Genomic DNA, 19,083 nt, shown 5'->3' with positions numbered 1-19,083 from the left:
CAAACTTTCTGTAGAAGCTCTACAAAACATTCTATACCAATCTCCTTCAACCATTTGTCTATATCATTACTCACAGTTCCTAATGTACCCATTATTACAAGCACAACCTTTACAGTTTTCATTCTCCAAATTCTCTCAATTTCAAATGTTAAGGAATTGTATTTAAAAAATTGTTCTCCTTCCTTTGCAATTCTGGAATCAAATGGACACGACAAGTCAATTAGTAAGCAACTGATCCATCATGTCTGTTTAATTATCATCATCATCACATCATCATAATCATCATTTTTGCTTACCTATGTCTATCTTTATTAGTAATATGTTAATATTTCTTCAGTTACAAATTTGATAATGGATGTATTTCATAATTAGCATAATGTTGTTTTTTTTAATTTAAAAGCTACTTCAGTGTATTTTCTTAGCTTTTCAGCTTGTCTCTACATATTACAGTTATTTGTATTGCTATGTTGATAATTAGTATACTATCATCAATTTTGTCAGCTAAAGCTTATCATCATTGTTATTATTAAGACAGTAGATTGGCAGTATTTCTTCCAATTCTATACATTCAAATCTTTCAGAGGAAAACTCTGCCTTTCATCCTTTTGAGGTTGATTAAGTAAAATACTGGTCAAGTACTGAGGTTGATATAGTCAACTAAACCCCATTCCTCAAAATTACTAGACTTACATAACTTTATGTAAAAGAAAAAACAATTTCAGACATGTTTATTGAGGCTGTATTGCAGTAATACACAGTGGTATTTTCTCGGTGCTCAAAGTGAACAGCCACTGCTCAGAATCATTTTATATCACACGCTCTGAACATGAGAGTTGTTTTCTCTCGTTTCATATACATTCTGGTTCTCAAACCATTACTGCAGAAGCTAATACTCCTGTGGGGCATCAATTTCAAGTTGAGATGCAGGAGAGCTGGGTCAACATATAATCTGATATCACTGTAATGTCAGACATCACAGACATTGAAATAACATCTTTCTAAAGAATACTCCATGATAGCAGGAACAAAAATTGAATCCAGATAAGTTGATGGATTTGCAGCATTGTATTTGAAGGGGTATGTCTATGCCATCTGTGTTGTAGATCACTGGACAGATAATCTGGTTAAACTGCTCGAGGTTTAGTTCAGTCTGGACCTACAGGTGAACAGGAACTGGGATGAGGTTATGAGCAGGATGGTTAGCCTCATTCAGAAATGGACTGAGAGAAGTTATCCCTGAAAGGTTGAGCTGAGGTGGTGAATGCCTGAATTTGCCTAATTTCTGTGTTTGACCGCATTAGATCATCTCTTCCACTTCTTGTGAAAGGGTCACCATTTTCACTGTTACCAGCCTCCTCTGGAAGGTGGGCTTAGCTGATGCACAGATACACATAGTGGTTGAACCACCTGCAGAATTTCCTAGACAGGGAGCAGGTGTTGTCCCCATTATAAGGCATGCTTTTCCACCACTCATCACTTTGACAGAGCTGCAGTCCTGGATCAAGAAGAGGCCAAGACTGAGTATCTGACAATGCAGTCAGTAGAAATTCTACTTTAGCAATATTTAAAGAATTAATAGTGGGTAAGAGCAATGAAATTCATGAGGAAACTGTAGGTGTTAACAAGGGCAAACTGATTGCTCTGTTCTGGAGAATTGTGGATAGCTTACAGAAATCCTTGGCCTTACAATGCTATTGAGAAGCACTACTATTCCAAGATAACCTTTACAGGCATAGATGTACCATCAGGCAAGATCGGCTGAAATGAAAATATACTGCAAGCACTCGTGCAGTGTCTGAACATTATTGGCTTGTGGAGTTATGTTGAACATCTATTGTCATGTGTAGGACAGATCCAGCTATCAGCTGAGTCCATCATGAAGATTGCCTACCACCCTCATTCAACAAAGCAGGGTGCCTCTGTCTGGTGGTTTTGGCAAAAGAGACTGATGGATGAGGCTGAAAGGATTTGAGTGCAGACACCTCTCTCTTTAGAAGGACTGCATTGTTCATGTTTTCACATAGTTTGTATGCTATGTAAATATTTTATCTAATTTCTCTTCCTTCCCTTCCTTTTTCATCTTTCCTATTATGTAAATCCCCACATAAATTGTAACTTGTCCTTCTGTTGTCACTCTCATCAGGTGCCTCTGTGGAAAGTATATGAAGTCATCATCCTCACCATCATTATTGTTATTATTAGGGTTGTAAACTGGCAGAATTGTTAGCAATCCAAGTGAGATGCTTAGCTCCATTTCTTATGTTCTGAGTTCAAATTCCGCCGAGGTCAACTTTGTCTTCCACCCTTTTGGGGTCATTGAAATAAGTTACACTCTGGGGTTGATGTACTTGACTTATCCCCTCCCCCAAAATTTCAGGCCTTGTGCCTATAGTAGAAAGAATTATTATTATTGTCATTGTCATTATTATTATTATTATTATTATTATTATTATTATTATTATTATTATTGTTATTATTATTATTATTATTATGCTATTTTTTGTGTTCTTGAAAATCAGTGAATTTTCTGCTGGTGACTTTGTAACTATTTCTAATTAGAACTGTTATTGTCATAATTGTTTTATGCTTCCCAATATTGTTTCATTTCTTAAATCCTGATTGCAAATGACAGCTGGACATTTGTTAATTAATAACTTTTTACTATTATTTCCTTTTGTGTATTTGTCTGAGTGTGATTATGATGGGTTATTTGATTTATCATATGTTAGTATTTATAAGTAACTATCAAAATTTTCTTTGTTCCAGCACACTAGAGAAGGTTGTCTTTATCACACAAAATAGTAGAGTCTGTTTATCTGTATTTATGTGTGTGTGTGTGTGTGTGCATGCATGCATGCCAGAGAAGAGACTGGAAATATAGTCAAAGCTATTTATTTCTAGTTCATGATTATGTTACTATGAATAGAGTAATTTGCATATAACTTTGTGTTTTAATGTTTTTATCTGCACTAGATAGTTTAGATAGAAAATTGAAATATGTGTCTCTTCTTGTTGAATGTGTTCAGTTATTAATTTCAAGAGAGAAGGTAGTGTACAGAAGAGGTGAATTTGTGCAGGAAGCCATCACCCTTTTCTCTATCCAAGAGTTTTTAACCCAATATATTACATGCTATTATCTATAGTTGTATCCACTCGAAGACTCACACTTAAAATGATTTAGTATTCATATTCTTTGTTTATATCCTTCTAAACTCACTGAGACTGGTTTAAAGTTGTTTAAAGTTTAGTTCGAATAGGTTTTAAAATTTTATAGATTAGTCAAAGGCTTGTAATTACAAAATTCTCATTTTGGATAAAAGAAATAAAGCCAGAAAGTAAAGAAAGTTATTATTTCTTTTAACAAAATAATTCATTTTCTGTCTTCCATATATTTTTATTTTTATTCTAGTTTCAGCATTACCAGTGCCAGCCATTGGTGGCATTGTTGGTGGCTTGGCTTTCCTACTTATTGCTGTCATTCTCGCCATTATAGCTGTCATCATAAGCAAGAGAAAACAGAAAAAGAAAGCCAAAAAATATGGTAAGATATTTGCACAGTATTGTGTGCTGCAAGAAATCTTACAAGTTTAAAATAAATATTGAGAACTATTTGTAAGAACAAAACAATTTAAAATTCAAGTTTTCTTACACACTCAGCATTATATGTAAATATATGAGCACATGAGGTCTGTCTGTGTGTGTGAGTTCATTCATAGATTTGCTCAAACATTGATATTTCATTTTCTGATTATGATAATCCATTACAAATTGTGTTTACAAATAACTACATGTGCACACAATAAATACTCTTAGGATTTAAATTTATACCTGTGATACAGGTATAAATAATAGTTTGTACACTTATTTACATCAGATTCTACATATTTTCATTACAAAAATAGCAATTAAACTTACAAACAAGCATACTATACACTCCTGCAAAGATATATATATATATATATATATATATATATGATGGAAATTTACAGAAAAACAAAAGACAAAGACATGTGTATAAACTACAAGCAGATGTATTAGTTTGACACTCAGGAAGATGAGAAAGACTTCTACGTTTCGAGCCTACGGTCTTCAAGAGAAAGGAACGCAAGGAAATATACAGAGAGAGAATTAAAAAGAACTTGTGGATTTAGCAGTCAATCATGGCGACTAGTTGGAAAATGGTAGTTGAACGGGAGAGCTAGGAAGAAGGCGAGATAATAAAGTACTGATGATCACAAAATGAAGATGCAGGTGTGTGTGTATGGATAGGGACTTGTGATTTTTACATGTGGATGTGTGGGTGTGCAGATGATGGTGTGATGTGGGTGCTGGGAAGTGGTCAGTGCTAGTGTGTGTGGGGTGGGGTGGATGGAGGGGGTAGGAGTGAAGAGAGCAAGTAGATATCAGAGCAAGAGAGGAGAGGAGGGAAGTTGAGCCCATGTGGCACGAAGAGAGAAGATTAATTCATGTTCACGGCAAAGGTGGGAGTCCAGATGGCTCCTGTATAAAGGTAATCCGAACACAGACAGGTGTTGTAATGAATGACTGGTAGAGTGGAAATGGCATGAAACCAGGGTGTCATTGCCAAGTCTAATGTCTCAGAGGTGCTCCGTGAACCAGTCAACCAAGCGGCGTCCCATTTGATTGATGTACAGAGAAGGGCAAGAAAGAGCAGGAGATGCAGTAAATGACATTGCTAGAAGTGCAGGTAAAGGAGTCAGTGATATGATAGGGATGATGATGGGTGCCTGTTCAGATGGTGGTGTTGGAGGGGTAGGGGCAAGTGCATCAGCATGGGCAGGAGCAGGGGAACAAGCTAGGTTGGTAGGTGGGGTTAAGGAAGAAACTGTGGACCAGTTGAGAAGGGAAATAGGAAATCAGTTTAGTAACTTAAATCAAACTTCACTGTTATTATTTTCAAAATAATTTAAGGTAGCAAGCTGGCAGAACCATTAGCATGCCAGACAAAACATTTAATGGCATTTCAGCCTTCCTTATGCTCTAAGTTCAAATTCTGCCAAGGTCAGCTTTGCCTTTCATCCTTACCTGGTTGATAAAATAAGTACCAGTCAAGTACTGGGATTGATGTAATTGATGTAAAACTCCTGGCCTTGTGCCAACATTTTCTAAGGAGTTTGAAACAGTTACTGCTTGTTTGATTGCTACTTTGTTTTTGTAATCAGATACCTCAATCAATGGGGAATTCAGTCTGTTAATTGGGAGAGATTCTATAAGATTCACTTCTATCATTAAACAGCAATGAAACACATTTAATTTTTCTGGTGGTACTGTAACAGTTCTATTTTCAGCAAAGTTGACTGGTCTTGTGATGGTGAAATGTTATGCTATGGCACATTACTATTAAATTATGAATACAAACATATACTTGCATGCAACCAGGTCCACTGGTTTTTACACATGTTCATCTAACATCTCCACTTATATACACCTACCCAAGTTTAGTTTTGTGGGTTCAATATTTGAAATATATCACAGGTAGTATTTTATGATTATTTTATCTCTAACTATTTCAATCAAATTATTTTGTAAAATATTCCTGTAAATATGTATCCTTTCAGCCAAATTCATGTTATCCTTTACTAATTTTGGTGCTTTACTGTCTTCCTCTTTCAAACTGTAAGATGTGTTATTTAACCAGTAATTTCAGTATAACTTTCACTTGAATTCTGACATTTTATATTATGTATTTTTACTATGTGTATATTTCTCTTTCTCCACTTCATGTAAGACAATATTCAGGTACAAATATTTTTCTTACACATTTTATCTTTTCTTCATTTTTCTCGTACACATATATTCAAAAGCTTCTTTCATAACATATGACATGACACTTAGTAACCTACTCATCCTGAAACGTTTTTTTGTTGTTGTTGTTGTTGTTGGAAATAAAATGTAAATTTGTCAAAAGCCCTATAAGAATCACAAGCACTTGAACCTTGCTCTGATTTCAGGACTTTAAGCCAATAAACAATAATTATTGCAAGTCCCTGTTCATAAAACCAAGGTGAATTGATGCAGGCAGGCAGAATTAAATATTCTGTTCAAAGGCATAATAAAATGCCTGCAGCAGATTTGAACATATCAGACACATTCTGGTAGACATACTTAACCTTAGACAGCATCCTACACATCTTAAAATCTGAGACATACTTAAATTAACTCAACCATAACAGTAACATGCATTTATTCTAATCCCTTTAAAACTATTATGGTCCAAAATGCATACACATTGTCCTTCTTCCTTTGGATTACAAAATATCAGCACTCTCCTTCTTTCTTAGATAACCAAATAAAATTTTAAATAATTCTTAACCCACTATCTCTGATTTACTCGATGATATGCTCACTCACAGCTCTCATTTTGTATTGCAGGAAATGTGAAATACTTTGAGCCGGACCAAGTAGACTCTTCTAGGAAGTAAGTATTTTATATTTTTTAATTGTTAGCATTGATGACATATTTTTCTACTTCATTTCAAATTGTTGGTTTTTATATTTTGTGAGAATAATTAGTTTTTATGCTTAGACTAGTAGTCAACCATAAAACTCAAGTGAAAAGATTGTTAATATCTCTGAAAATATTTTATCTAGTAAAAACTGAATTTAAAAGACTAGGTATCCTACACTTTAAATTTATGGTTCTTGTGCCACATATTTAATTTAGATATTTATTTGAACTATTTTTCTCTTCATATTGCTTGTCATTATTAATAATTAGGATTATAGTGTATACTCTGTATATCCTCATTCACTTGAAATTACATTAATCTAGTAACTTAGATCATTTTTAAAAGTTTAGAATTAAATCCTCATAATAAAATAGATGCTTGAGTTTCACTGGTATTAATGTTCATTTTATTATTATTTTAATTTTTAATATGATTTATAACACCAGTGATATTATATTGATAACAAGCCAGATTTTAAAAGTGATATAATAATGAAATAAAAGCCATTTTATTTCATTTTGTGCTGAAATGAAGTAGAATTTTGCATCTTTTGGTATGGGTTTATCAAAACCTTTTGGCTGACTTTTTTGTGGTATTTATATTCCATCTTCTGTACAGCTGAATTGTTAAAGTATATGCACACACACATTAATTAAAATCATCATTGGATTTATATATTATTTTTGTAGAAAACTGTTTAGGAAATTGATATTGTTGCTCAGCTCCAGGACTGTACTGATTAGGCTAATCTAAACTCAAAGCATGCGAACCATGAACACACTTCTTATTTTCAGACTATGTATCTATAAGTACATTATACAATAATTTTTTTTATCTTGAAGATGCTAGGTAGGAGAATGTTGGTGACAAGAAATGAAAATATGTGTATGATGTAGGTTAGGAGGAAGTTTTTAATAATAATAATAATAATAATAATAATAATAATAACAATAATAATAATAATAACAATAAAGATCTGGAAAATGAAATAACTAGTATGATGACAGAAAGCAGAAATAAATTCTATAATAATGGGTACAGTGAGAAAGATAAAAAAGAAAGTAAGCTAACACATACCTAAACAAATATACAAAGCAATCAAAACATCTCACTACTAGTTACTGCACAATTTTATATAGAGTACTTCAATTCAATCAGAAACACCATCCAAAACAAAACACTTCACTTATCCAAAGTAAATAGAGCTGCACTTGATAATAAATGACCACCAAAACAAAAGGAAAAACATAAGACTAGTGAAAACTATTAATAATATTTACGGTGATATATCAAATGTTTTCTTTTAAAATTTAATTTTCACTTTTATTTTCAATGCTTTCCAGGAAAAATAGAAAAGGTGATTTTTTTTTCTTATCTGCCATTGTTGTTTATATTGTTATGGCTGTTGTTGTTCACAGTGTTTTCTCCACTCATATTCACTGAAATACTTTCATATATTAACTGTTGCTATTATGGATGGATTGAACACAATTTATGTTTGTGGTTTATTGTTTTCTTGGTGTATGTGGTGTTGTTGGTAATGAAATTGTTATATGTCCTTTTGTTGGTTTTAATGGGAAGTTTAACAAGTTACAATTAAAACTGTTTCTAAGGTAACAGGATAGTTGGTGTTATTGGAAATGTCGCATTGCAGAATAGATCTTTGTATTACCTTCTCTTGACAAGTATGTAGATTACCATTTAACCACCATAGATTATAATAAGTATAGATTACTGCAGGTGTTGACTACTATACCACAGATCTCAGACAAATCTAATGGTCAATTATTGTGATAAAGAATATTACTGAAGTGGTAGTATTATATATAGTGAGATGCATTTGAGGTATGCTAAAGCTAGTAGGAAACCATTATTGATATGAAGGAGACTGATTATGATCTGAAGAGATAGAGCTATCAGCTATTATCCATACTAGAAACGTTTTCAACATCTGTTGCCACTTTAGCAGTTAGAAGGAAGATGAAGTGAGATATTTACTGACAGTTCTGTATCATTTTGCATCCTATCTGTGAACATTCTACTTGTGACCATCCAATTATTTCAGACATAGTTTATCTCAGACTTCATTATCCAATACATAGTTTTTTTTCTCTTTGAAGATTGGATGTTTTTAGTAGATTGTGCTACTGCATGGTGGCTCTCACATTGGTTTGTAATAATTTGTCAATGCATTATATTAAAACAACTGATTTTTAAACGAAGATAAAATTCTGCACTAGTTTCTCACACATACTCCTAATGAATGTATGATAATCATTGCTTTGATTATTATACAAACCATTTATTAACTTAATTGTAAGGTTTTTATATGTGTAAGAACTAATTTCTGAACATTATTCAATAGGAATCAAGTTCCTGATTAGTCATTGCTCCAACTCTCTTTCAATTCCCTGTTCACTTCATTTAAGCCATGAAGATCCTTGAGCAAACAGTGACTTTTATGATTCCTATTTCAATCTTTCCTTCAAAGTCAATACATTTGATCATTCATTGACGGAGTCCTTTTGTCATAAAAGAACAAGTAATTGACTTTATTATACAGTATGAGGCATAAATAAATATTTATCCTTTGTAATATCTTTATAATAAATATCTATCCTTTGTGAGAACTGATTGCATTTAATCCATGAATATTCAGTTGAGGAATACATACACACACATACTCTTCTGAAATCATCTTTTCTTCTTTTTATCATTGCACATTTAAGATATCTAGTGAATGAGCTTTTTTGTTGTATATTAGCAGTTTTTGTGTTATATGTTATTTATTTTTGCAACTCATTTGCTTTCAATACTGGACTTAAAACAGTCATCCCATCATTTAGTATCATCTTCAGTATAATTGCTATTTCTTTTCTAATATCATTTCAGTAGCAATATATTATCAAGTTCAAATTTCACCAAGGTTGACTTTGCCTTTCAACCTTTTGGGGGTCAATAAATTAAGTACCAGTTGCATACTGGGGTCGATCTAATCGACTGGACCCACTCCCAAAATTTCAGGCCTTATACCTAGAGTAGAAAAAATATGTTATTATTACTACCACCATCATTAACATTATTTTCGTACTTACTAGCATCATGGATGTCATTAACATTTTTGCCATCATCATCCATGTACCACTCTTCACTATTATCATTATAACTTCATTTTATGTTTATCATATACAGCAGCACTAAACACTAAAAATTCTTATTGTATATGTTCTCCATACAGAAATATGTCATTTCATCTTTCTTTCATCATCTTCGTTTATTTTGAAACGAAGTTCTAAAATATTTATTGTATATTCACCATAGAAAATCTTGTCATCTTCATTATCATTATACCATCCCTAACATTAATGTGAAAACAATAGTTTTGGTAGATATGTCTGGGTATAAATATTTTAATACCTCTTACATTACTCTTGAAAATTGGGTCGTGTAAATTGTAGCAAGAAATCAACTTCATCTTTCTTTTTCACCTCTTTCATCATCATCATCATTATTAGCAGTTGTATTAAATGCATGGTATTGACAAATTCGGGATAAATGTTATTTGTGGTATAATTTGATTTCCAATTCCAGTTTTGTTTTACTTGCATTGAGAAAGACATTAACCACACACTCATTTTCTCTTTTCACACACCCTGCTATTACTCAAAATACCTTCAGCATGTTGTTGCTATTTGTCATGGTGTGATTATGCAGTAATGTTTTACGCATGTAATTTGCATGCAAATATTAATTTATGCATTAAAATATAAATATATATTTGGAAACGTTTTTACATGAAAAGCAAAGATTGTTTAGTTGTTTACACATGTATTTATTTTGCTGTGTCAGTGTATTAGGTAGTCATGTTGATGATTATGTTGGTTAAAAATTTTAGTGTATAATCATTAAAATATTAGTGAAAATTACCAAGGCTGTGAAACTTCAATAAACATTGTTAGTATGGTGACAGTATATCTCATAATCTATTAGTTCATTGGAATTAACCAAAGGATTATGAATAGTTTGCTTTCATGTGGTGCTATTAAAAAAATTCTACCTGGTAAAACTTATTATCAATGTACATTAGATAATTTAAGCTTTGACTTAGAAATTATTGAAATACTCGTCCTCCCTACAGTGCACATGTTATTTACCATTGTAATGGTTGACCTTTACCTTGAGTGCAATAATCTATTAAAAGTTGTACAGCTTTTCTAAATATGCAGTATACAGCTCCATGTAAGATTTTTAATGCTGACACTATTTGGATTGTAGTAAAATAACATATATGTCAGTCTGCTGCAGGTCTCATTACTGATTTACTGAAGTAAACTTAATAGGCTATATATTTCTTATAATAAAAGTTGATCTTTATGCCTAACTTTGCATCTGTGAAAGTTACTTCAAGAAAATCTTTAATGTTTGTCCTCATTATTTCCACTCTATTAATCCTAAATGTTATGTCTCAAACTTTCTCAACTACTACATTTAATAGAATGTAAAACCTACAACTATTGTCTGGGGGTTCTTTTAGCAGTGATCATTCTATTGCAAGCATTTGGACCAGGTGTTTATTATGAAAATGATCCATCAGTTATTCCTACCCTCCTCTTATCAGTCTGTGACATGAAGCAATAAGGTCATGAATGCTTTTCTTTTTCTTCCATTGCTGATAATTGATTAAAAAACTATTCCTTAATGCCAAGAAGAATTGGACTGCTCTCCAGTAGCTCATGGAAATATGTGACCCAAGTACTACAAATCATTTAGGAATTATGTTTCTCTTGAGTTTTGCAGCAAAAGCAATGTTTCTCCACTACCCATCTGAAAGTAGATGACTTGAGCCATTTGTAGTTAAGTGAAAATTAGCAATGATTACAGAATTTAATAACTGTTGACACTATATCATCTCACCCAAAGTCATCAAAAGCTTTTGTATTTCTCATCTTCAGTTCATACTATATACATCCAGTATGTGACATTGAATAATGCAATTGTCATTGTTATTTCCCATGTTTGTTCATAATTCTTTAACAAACAGCATTTGTTACTTTGATTAAGCTCCTTTATCCCCATTACATATTTAAAAATTAGATTATTCTTCTAGTTGGTTAAAGATTACAAATTTGGTTTCATTTGACATTTCTTTTTGTGTTTTAGCATATGTTTAAAGCAATCATTAAAAGTTAGGGAATACACTGAAGCAAATATAATTTTTTTTTTCATATAAGTAATATTGTTCTTGTATTCATTTACAGTGAAACTTCGTCAGAATGGAATTATGGGGACCAAGATGGAAGAAGAAACATTGTGAAAGCTGTCAACCCTATGGGTATGCTAAACCAAACTTTTGTGATGTCCTGCCACTCCCCTTCGGACATATTAAAATGCAATCCCGTTGCCCAACCACTGCCTTCCAAACGACATTTGCCACCATCATCATTGCGACCTTATATTTTTCAGGACCAACAGAAGTCTGTTCAGCGCAGTGCCCTTCCAAAAAGTACATCCCTCAACAATGGGGCCAAAACCCAACAACAGGACACAAAACTTGCTAATGTAAGACCTCCCAACAAACTGGTTCAGCAATGTCCAGACACAGACATTGTAACATCACTAAGACAACAACAGTTATCCTCTCCTGGTCCTATGTCCCCCATTGGGCACGGGATTGCCTGTACAAGTGTTCACCGCAGTAATGTTTATAACCCTGTTTCACCCTGTTTGCTACAGTCGCACTCCCCTGTTAATTTGCATATTACAAGAGCACAAATTCATAGGCCAAATGGTGTCAGTGTTCCAGACAATACACAGAAGTATAAACATGCTTCTAGCATAGTTGTTTCTACTACTACTCTCACTCTGGACTCTGGACATTCTCCTGGCACTAATACTCTTAGAAATCATATGACGTCACCAGTTTGGACTAGAACTTCACCTGGTATGTCTGCTGCCCCTGCTGCTGCTGCTGCTATTTACCATCATGCTCAACATCTCAAGTCATCTTCATCTATAGCATCTCTTAAGTCATGTTATGCTCATAGCTCTATATTCTCACCTAACTCACAACATCACTCTATGAACAAAACCTACTTGACAAGTAGCCCTGATGATGCTAACAGTCTTCGCCCATTCCAGATAAGCGATATCAGTTCTGTACAGCCTTCATCATTTTCAGAGCGGTCACGTGACCAAGATCTGCCACAGTCACTATTCAGTAGCCCTCAAGGAAGCTTTCTTCCTTCCAGCCTTTCTGAAAATGAGCCAGTCTATTTGAAAAGACATTTGAAAGAAAACCAACAGCTCACTTATTCTGGTACAGTGCCATTTAAAACTCGAAGCATTCACCCCCAGCAACGAAATTCTTCAGCTTATTTTCATACTGGCCAAGGGCCTAATTACTACCAGCCTCAACCTCAGCCTCAGTTTCACCTTGATAATGTAAGAAAAAATTTTTCTAACCCTCACCAACTCCAGACGCAAGCAGCAGCTGTTGCAACACACAACCACAATTTCGTGCCCCATGTAAGCTATACACATTCACACTCACTTTACAACAATTCAGAAGGTGGAGAGTGCAAGGACAACAACAACCAGTTATTTGGATATTCAAATAATTGTCAAGAGATGGTTAAATGTGGTCAACTGGCCCCTAAACATCAGCTGAACTCCAACTGTACTCTTGCTGTCAACCAACCTCATCAGATGTCACCAATACCATCACAGACTAACTCTACTTTTAGACAAAAAGAATTTGACCCCTATAACTGCATTGAAAACATACCCCACACAAATAGCACATACCCTGCTAAGGATCAGCCAAGTGACTATTCTACGACCATGCCATGCTATAGGAATAAAACTCCAAACATCGACACTGTACTTAGTCATCATTTTGATGGTGGAGTCCCAGAAGAGATTCGAACTAGTATGAGTAGCTCAGGTCGGGGAAGTATATTTGGCAGGGTTAACTACCCCGATGGCATCAGCCGTACTAGTAGTAAAATGGATACATTTCCAGACTCCTATAGCAGTGGACTTGGTAGTCACCACAGTGGTCCATCGTCTTCGTTTTACACTCACACGAGGGCTGCAGCACCCATGGACAGTACTTCAGCGAGTTCTCTTACTTCCCCTCAAGACTATGATGTCAGTTTGGACTCTTCCCTGATTATAGATGCTTCTAATTCCAACCGACGGGACTTCTCAGGAGATGAACACTACGATTTTGACTCAACATTAATATCTCACAATGCTCCAGGTATTGTTGAGTGTAAACTGGATGAAAGACACTCAACACGCCGAGAGCCTTCCACCCGGAGCACAGCTTCACCACCAGAAATTTTGTTAAATGCTAATGATTTGTATAAAAGTCTCTACCCAAAGCCACGTAAGCCGAGTCGCTATAGCAACTCTGAAAAACGTTTTGAACGGCTGCGCGAAGAATACTATGAATATCGACGCAAGCAACTTACTCATTTGCAGCAGCAATATTTTAAATCAATGGACAGTGAAATGTTGTAATAATAATAACAGCAATTATTGAAAAGAAAAAAGAAAAAAACAGAACCTAAACTAAAGAATAAGCATTTTGAAAGTAAATGCATAATTTTGGGTGAATTGAAAGTGAATTGGAAAATATGAAGATTTTTGAAATTTTTTTTTCTTTGTGTGTGTGAAGGAAAGAAAGTATTTAGAATTCAAGAATGAAACAATAAAAGAAGGAAGCAAAACAACGTAAAGTTTTCATATATAATTTTGCAGGTGCTGTCATGAGTTTCAGTATCTTAGGAGTAAATTTACCTGGCACCTATTCTGTGATGGTCAGGTTGTAAATCTTTAAAGAAGGTAACTTAAGTTTTTTTTTTTTTTAGATATTCGCACAGGGAACATAAAGCAAATAGGTAACTAAATTTCAGTGTCACTTTTTGTTATGTATGTTTTCTAAATTTGCCGTCATGTGTAAGGAAGATTTTTAAAAGTCATAATTTTCTTTTCTTTTGTAAATTTAATCCCATCCAATCTTGACTCATTCTTTTCATCTTCATGAAAATATTTGAGTGTGTGCTTGTCTTTGTGTTTTTATGTCACACACAAACATATATAGTTTTGTGTGAACTCATGCCTCTAACTAAATGTGTGTCCAACTATACGTAAAAGTACAGCTATACTGTGCATATTGGATCATTTTTTTCAAACACATGCATATATATCTGTACAAAAATAATCTTTGATGAGGAGGAGAGAGAATATTATTTCTACGTTTAATTTTTATTTAAATTTTTTTAAATATATAAAACTAAGAAGGAAAAGATTATAGAAAATACAAAAGAGAATATATCAAACCACTTTTTATATAGTTTATATAATTTTGTGCATAATAATATTGTATAATCTTAAGGCTAATCAATTGTGATAATAATTAACAATGATAGTAATATTTGTTATTTGTTATTACCTTGGTTATCACGTGTATCATTCTGTTGATTGTTATTATAAAGTGCTGTGGAATGGTAGAATCATTTGAGTATAGTGCAAAATACATTATGGTATTTGTTCTGTCTCTTTACTTGATGTTCAAATCTCACCATGGTCAACTTTACCTTTCTTCCTTTCAGGGTTGATAAAATAAAGTATCAGTCAATTACTGGGAACAATGGCATTGTCTGACTCCTCCCCTTAAAATTGCTGGCCTTGTGCCTGAATCCATTTGGCGGTTGATAAAATAAAGAACCAGTCAAGTATTTTGGGTCAGTGGTATCAGCTAATTCCCTCCCCTAAAAAATAATAATAATAATAGTTGAGTACAAAACTAAATGCCTCACAGTATTTCATATTGCTTTCCCCACTCTGGAATAAATAAAATAAGTACCTGAATCATACTAGAATCAATACAATTAAGTATGCCTCTTATTTAAAAGTCTCTGAACTTATGGCAATGTGAGACATCACGGCAGAAATGATAGTGCCATTAACTAAATATCTTGAAGCATTTAGTTAGTTCCTTTACATTTTAATATGAAAGTTAATCATGCCTTTCATCTCTCTGGGATCATTGAAGAAAATTATATACTCTAAAATTTGTAGCCAAAGTTAGAAACTAAAGTGGTCAGCAGAAATATCAATGTGTCAGGTCAATTCCTTGTGGTCTATAATTATGTCTTTTTTGTCCTGATTCAAATCCCACCAGCGTTGATGAAATAAGTCTTAGTCATATACAGAGATAAACTCAGTTGGATACCTTCCCCTGCAGATTTGTAGTCTTGTGCCAATGTAGAAAATCAATATCATCATCATCTGTATCATCTTCATCATCATCATCATCATCTTTATCATCTTCATCATAGGGTTGTAGCAGGGTGTTGGATGGCAGAATTGCTAGAATGGTGGACAAAATATTCTTCAGTCAAGTCGTGTTATGGTTGACTTAACCTTTCATCATTCTGGTGGTTTATAAAATAAGTATAAATTAAGTAAAACTGTAGTTTTGTACTTATGTTGGAAATCATTATTATTATGCTGTGAATTGGCTGAAACAGTAGTAATTCAGATTTATATGTTTTACTTATTTACAATTTTATTTTAATTTTGATTTCCATTTTTCCTCATTTGATAAAATATTTACTGGATTTGGGAAACTAAATGAAATATATAAAAATTAAAATATATACCAGGCATATACTATTTAATTTGATATGTCCCTCACCTAAAAGTCTGTGACCTTGTTCCAAAATCAGAAATTATTACTGTGTGTGTGTGTTAGGGCAGTGAGTCAGAAGAATCTTTAGAATGCCAGTCAGAAAAATGCTTTGTGGTATTTGCTCTGGTTATTTATATTCTGAGTTGAAATTCCACTGAGATTAACTTTGCCTTTTATTCCCCCTGAGAATGATGACATAATGTAGCTGTCAAGCACTGAGGTTGATGTAATCAGCTAGCCATTCCCTCAAAATTACTGGTATTTACCTAAATTAAAATAGTTATTGTCATTGTATGTGTGTGTGTGTGTGTGTGTTAGGACAGTGGATTAACAGAATTGTTAGAATATTAAAAAAATGCCTTGCCATATTTTTTCCAGCTCTTTACATTTTGAGTTCAAATTCCACTGAGGTCAACTTTGTCTTTCACCCTTTCAGGACCAATATAATTAAGTACTGAATCACTGATATTGACCAAGCACTCCCACCCACACATACACATGCACACATACAAATTTCATTCCTAATGCCTCTGCTAGAAGCCGTCATTATTGTCATTGTGGTGGGTAGTAACGTCTTAATCAATCAAAATTATAATTCTGGTTTGATTTCCAGTTGAAACATTTTCACTTTATATAGGGGTCTATTTTCCTTTATTTGACTGTTCATCCTCATAAATACTTCACAATATTTCACTCATTATTCTTAGCAATTAAATTTAGGTGATATTTCTGTGTTAGGCCAAGCATTGAACCAATAACTACTATTATTTGAATACTGTGTCTGCTTTTCTGATCAGATACTGAGAAGCAATTACGTTATTTTAACCTTTCAGCATTGAAATTACTCTGTCAAATGTAATGCTTATTTATTCATATTGTTTTGAATTAATCATGCATTACCTTGTAGCTTCAAGATTTCAAGGATGTGACTGCATATTTTTAGACTGATATTGTAGTGTAGGTGAGAGGCTGTATCTGGCCATTTTGAACATAAAACAGGTAAAATATTTTGGGCCTGTTATGGCATAGGTTTACTTTGATTGCATAGACTAGTGATCCAAAGCATTCCAACCACAATCATTCCATGTTTTTGCTGAAACAGTAGGATATATTCAGAGGAATTTTGCTGCTATTTTCAGCAGGTTCAATGGCTCTCTTGTTGGTTCTCACATTTTTGATGAGTTGTTTATATTAAAGTTTGTTTTTGGACCATTCCTCTCTTTTTGGATGTTTAGCACCATAGATTGAGGACGTTTTTCATTCCAATCATTCATCCCTTTGAAGGGATGTTTCTGAGCTAAGCTTAGTTATTGAACCTAATTTAGGAATATTCCTTGAATGGCCATTCAAGATGTGGAAAATAGTCTGAAAACAAACATCAGTATAGCAACTTATTCAAAAAGAAATTACTAATACAGACATCTTCATTTAAGTCAATAATGTCCTTGTGAAAATCAGACATTTTTTTCATCTCCATTTACTAAAATTTAGGGCTGATACTTTTAAGCAAAAATTACACTATCATTATGAATTTGTTTGAAAATCTAATACAGCTTTCAGTTTAGAAAAATACTAGAGTCAGTTAAATCTATTGAACCCAATCGCTTTCAAAACCTGTTCTTTTGTACAATATTAAAAGTCTTTAGGGTAGTGAAGTTGAAATACTTATGTGTCATATGTGTGATGTTTTATAGTTAAGTAAGCTTGGTGTTTTACCATCAATTCCCATTCAGATACACTTTGTCTTTCATGTCTTCAGGAGCCTTGATAAAAGTATTAGTTATAAACTGAAACTGATTCCGCTGTTAACATCTTTCTTTCTATAATTAAACAATGATGTCTTTGTAGTCAGAAGAAATCATCAACATCATCAGCGCCATTATCATTGTCATCCATATCATCCTTATCATCATCACTGCTGTCAATACACACAATTATTCCATATGAAATGTTCACTGATAAAGTAATCACTGGAGGTGCTAGATTTTAGTCCTGTCGGGTTGTGAGTGTGTATTGTATCACAAGTTACATGTATGTATACATACATGTGTGTGTGTGTTTATATATATGGTCACATGCATGCTGTTTTCTTTTACAACACAGTTTACTTGACTTGATTCAGCCAACTTATGCTGATTGATTAAACAAGAAATCATTTATCTTATGAAAGTTAACTTGTGATAGACTGTCATACTATCAGGGAGGTAAGATTTAATCTTTCTCCCACTTTACTCTTTTAAATCTGCAGATAACAGTGAAGCTTTATGAAAAAAAAAATCAAATTTCTATAATTTTCAATTAAAAAAAATAAATGACTTTCTTATGAATGTTTTCTATTAGTTCAGTACATTATAATTGCCAGAACAATGTTTTGGTGATTTAGTGTTACAGCAATTAAAGAAACAACTTTAGGTCATTGATGCATTCATTGCAATGACTAGAGAAAAGTATTGTACAAGTAAATATCCACATTCAGTATGTGTGTGCATACTTAAAAGTAACAGTACAGAGCGATGACAATTAAAAAGAACTTATAGATCATTTTTATTTACACATTATATTATTTGCTCAGGTAGTATTTATGCTGCTTGTACTACCTGTATATGTGGTTACAGGTAGATACTGTTAATATTTGCATACTCTAGTACTGATCCAAGATGTATGTGCTTAAAAAATATACCTTTTGAAATTATATTGATATCCCTACATCAATCAAATTTAATAGAAGATTCATCAAAATTCCTCTATTGATAATACTTTCTCGACTACTATGAACATAAATGAAAATGTAAAAATTGTATATCAGCTTGAGCTAAAAAAACAAATGTACCCACTAGCATAACATACATATACAAAACATTTTCGGAATGCATTGATAATATTTCCAAATATTGTACATATCAGTCCATTTAT

The 19,083-nt window shown here is 33.2% G+C and overlaps 1 protein-coding gene across 3 annotated transcripts in view; it reads left to right on the top strand.

Annotated features, from left to right (window-relative positions):
- The window catches only part of LOC115211947, a 1,127,226-nt gene extending 1,108,393 nt beyond the window's left edge, over positions 1–18,833 (top strand). For all 3 annotated transcript variants that reach the window (XM_036502953.1, XM_036502951.1, XM_036502952.1), the window contains 3 exons: positions 3,410–3,541; positions 6,394–6,439; positions 11,729–18,833. In XM_036502953.1, coding sequence (XP_036358846.1) covers positions 3,410–3,541; positions 6,394–6,439; positions 11,729–13,994 — 2,444 coding nt within the window. In that variant the 3' untranslated portion in view covers positions 13,995–18,833. The remainder of the gene's footprint in view (positions 1–3,409; positions 3,542–6,393; positions 6,440–11,728) is intronic.
- Positions 18,834–19,083: the final 250 nt, after the last annotated feature.

The sequence above is a fragment of the Octopus sinensis genome, linkage group LG5, assembly GCF_006345805.1.
Source record: "Octopus sinensis linkage group LG5, ASM634580v1, whole genome shotgun sequence".
Lineage (NCBI taxonomy): Eukaryota > Metazoa > Mollusca > Cephalopoda > Octopoda > Octopodidae > Octopus > Octopus sinensis.
This window is presented reverse-complemented; position numbering and strand designations above follow the sequence as displayed.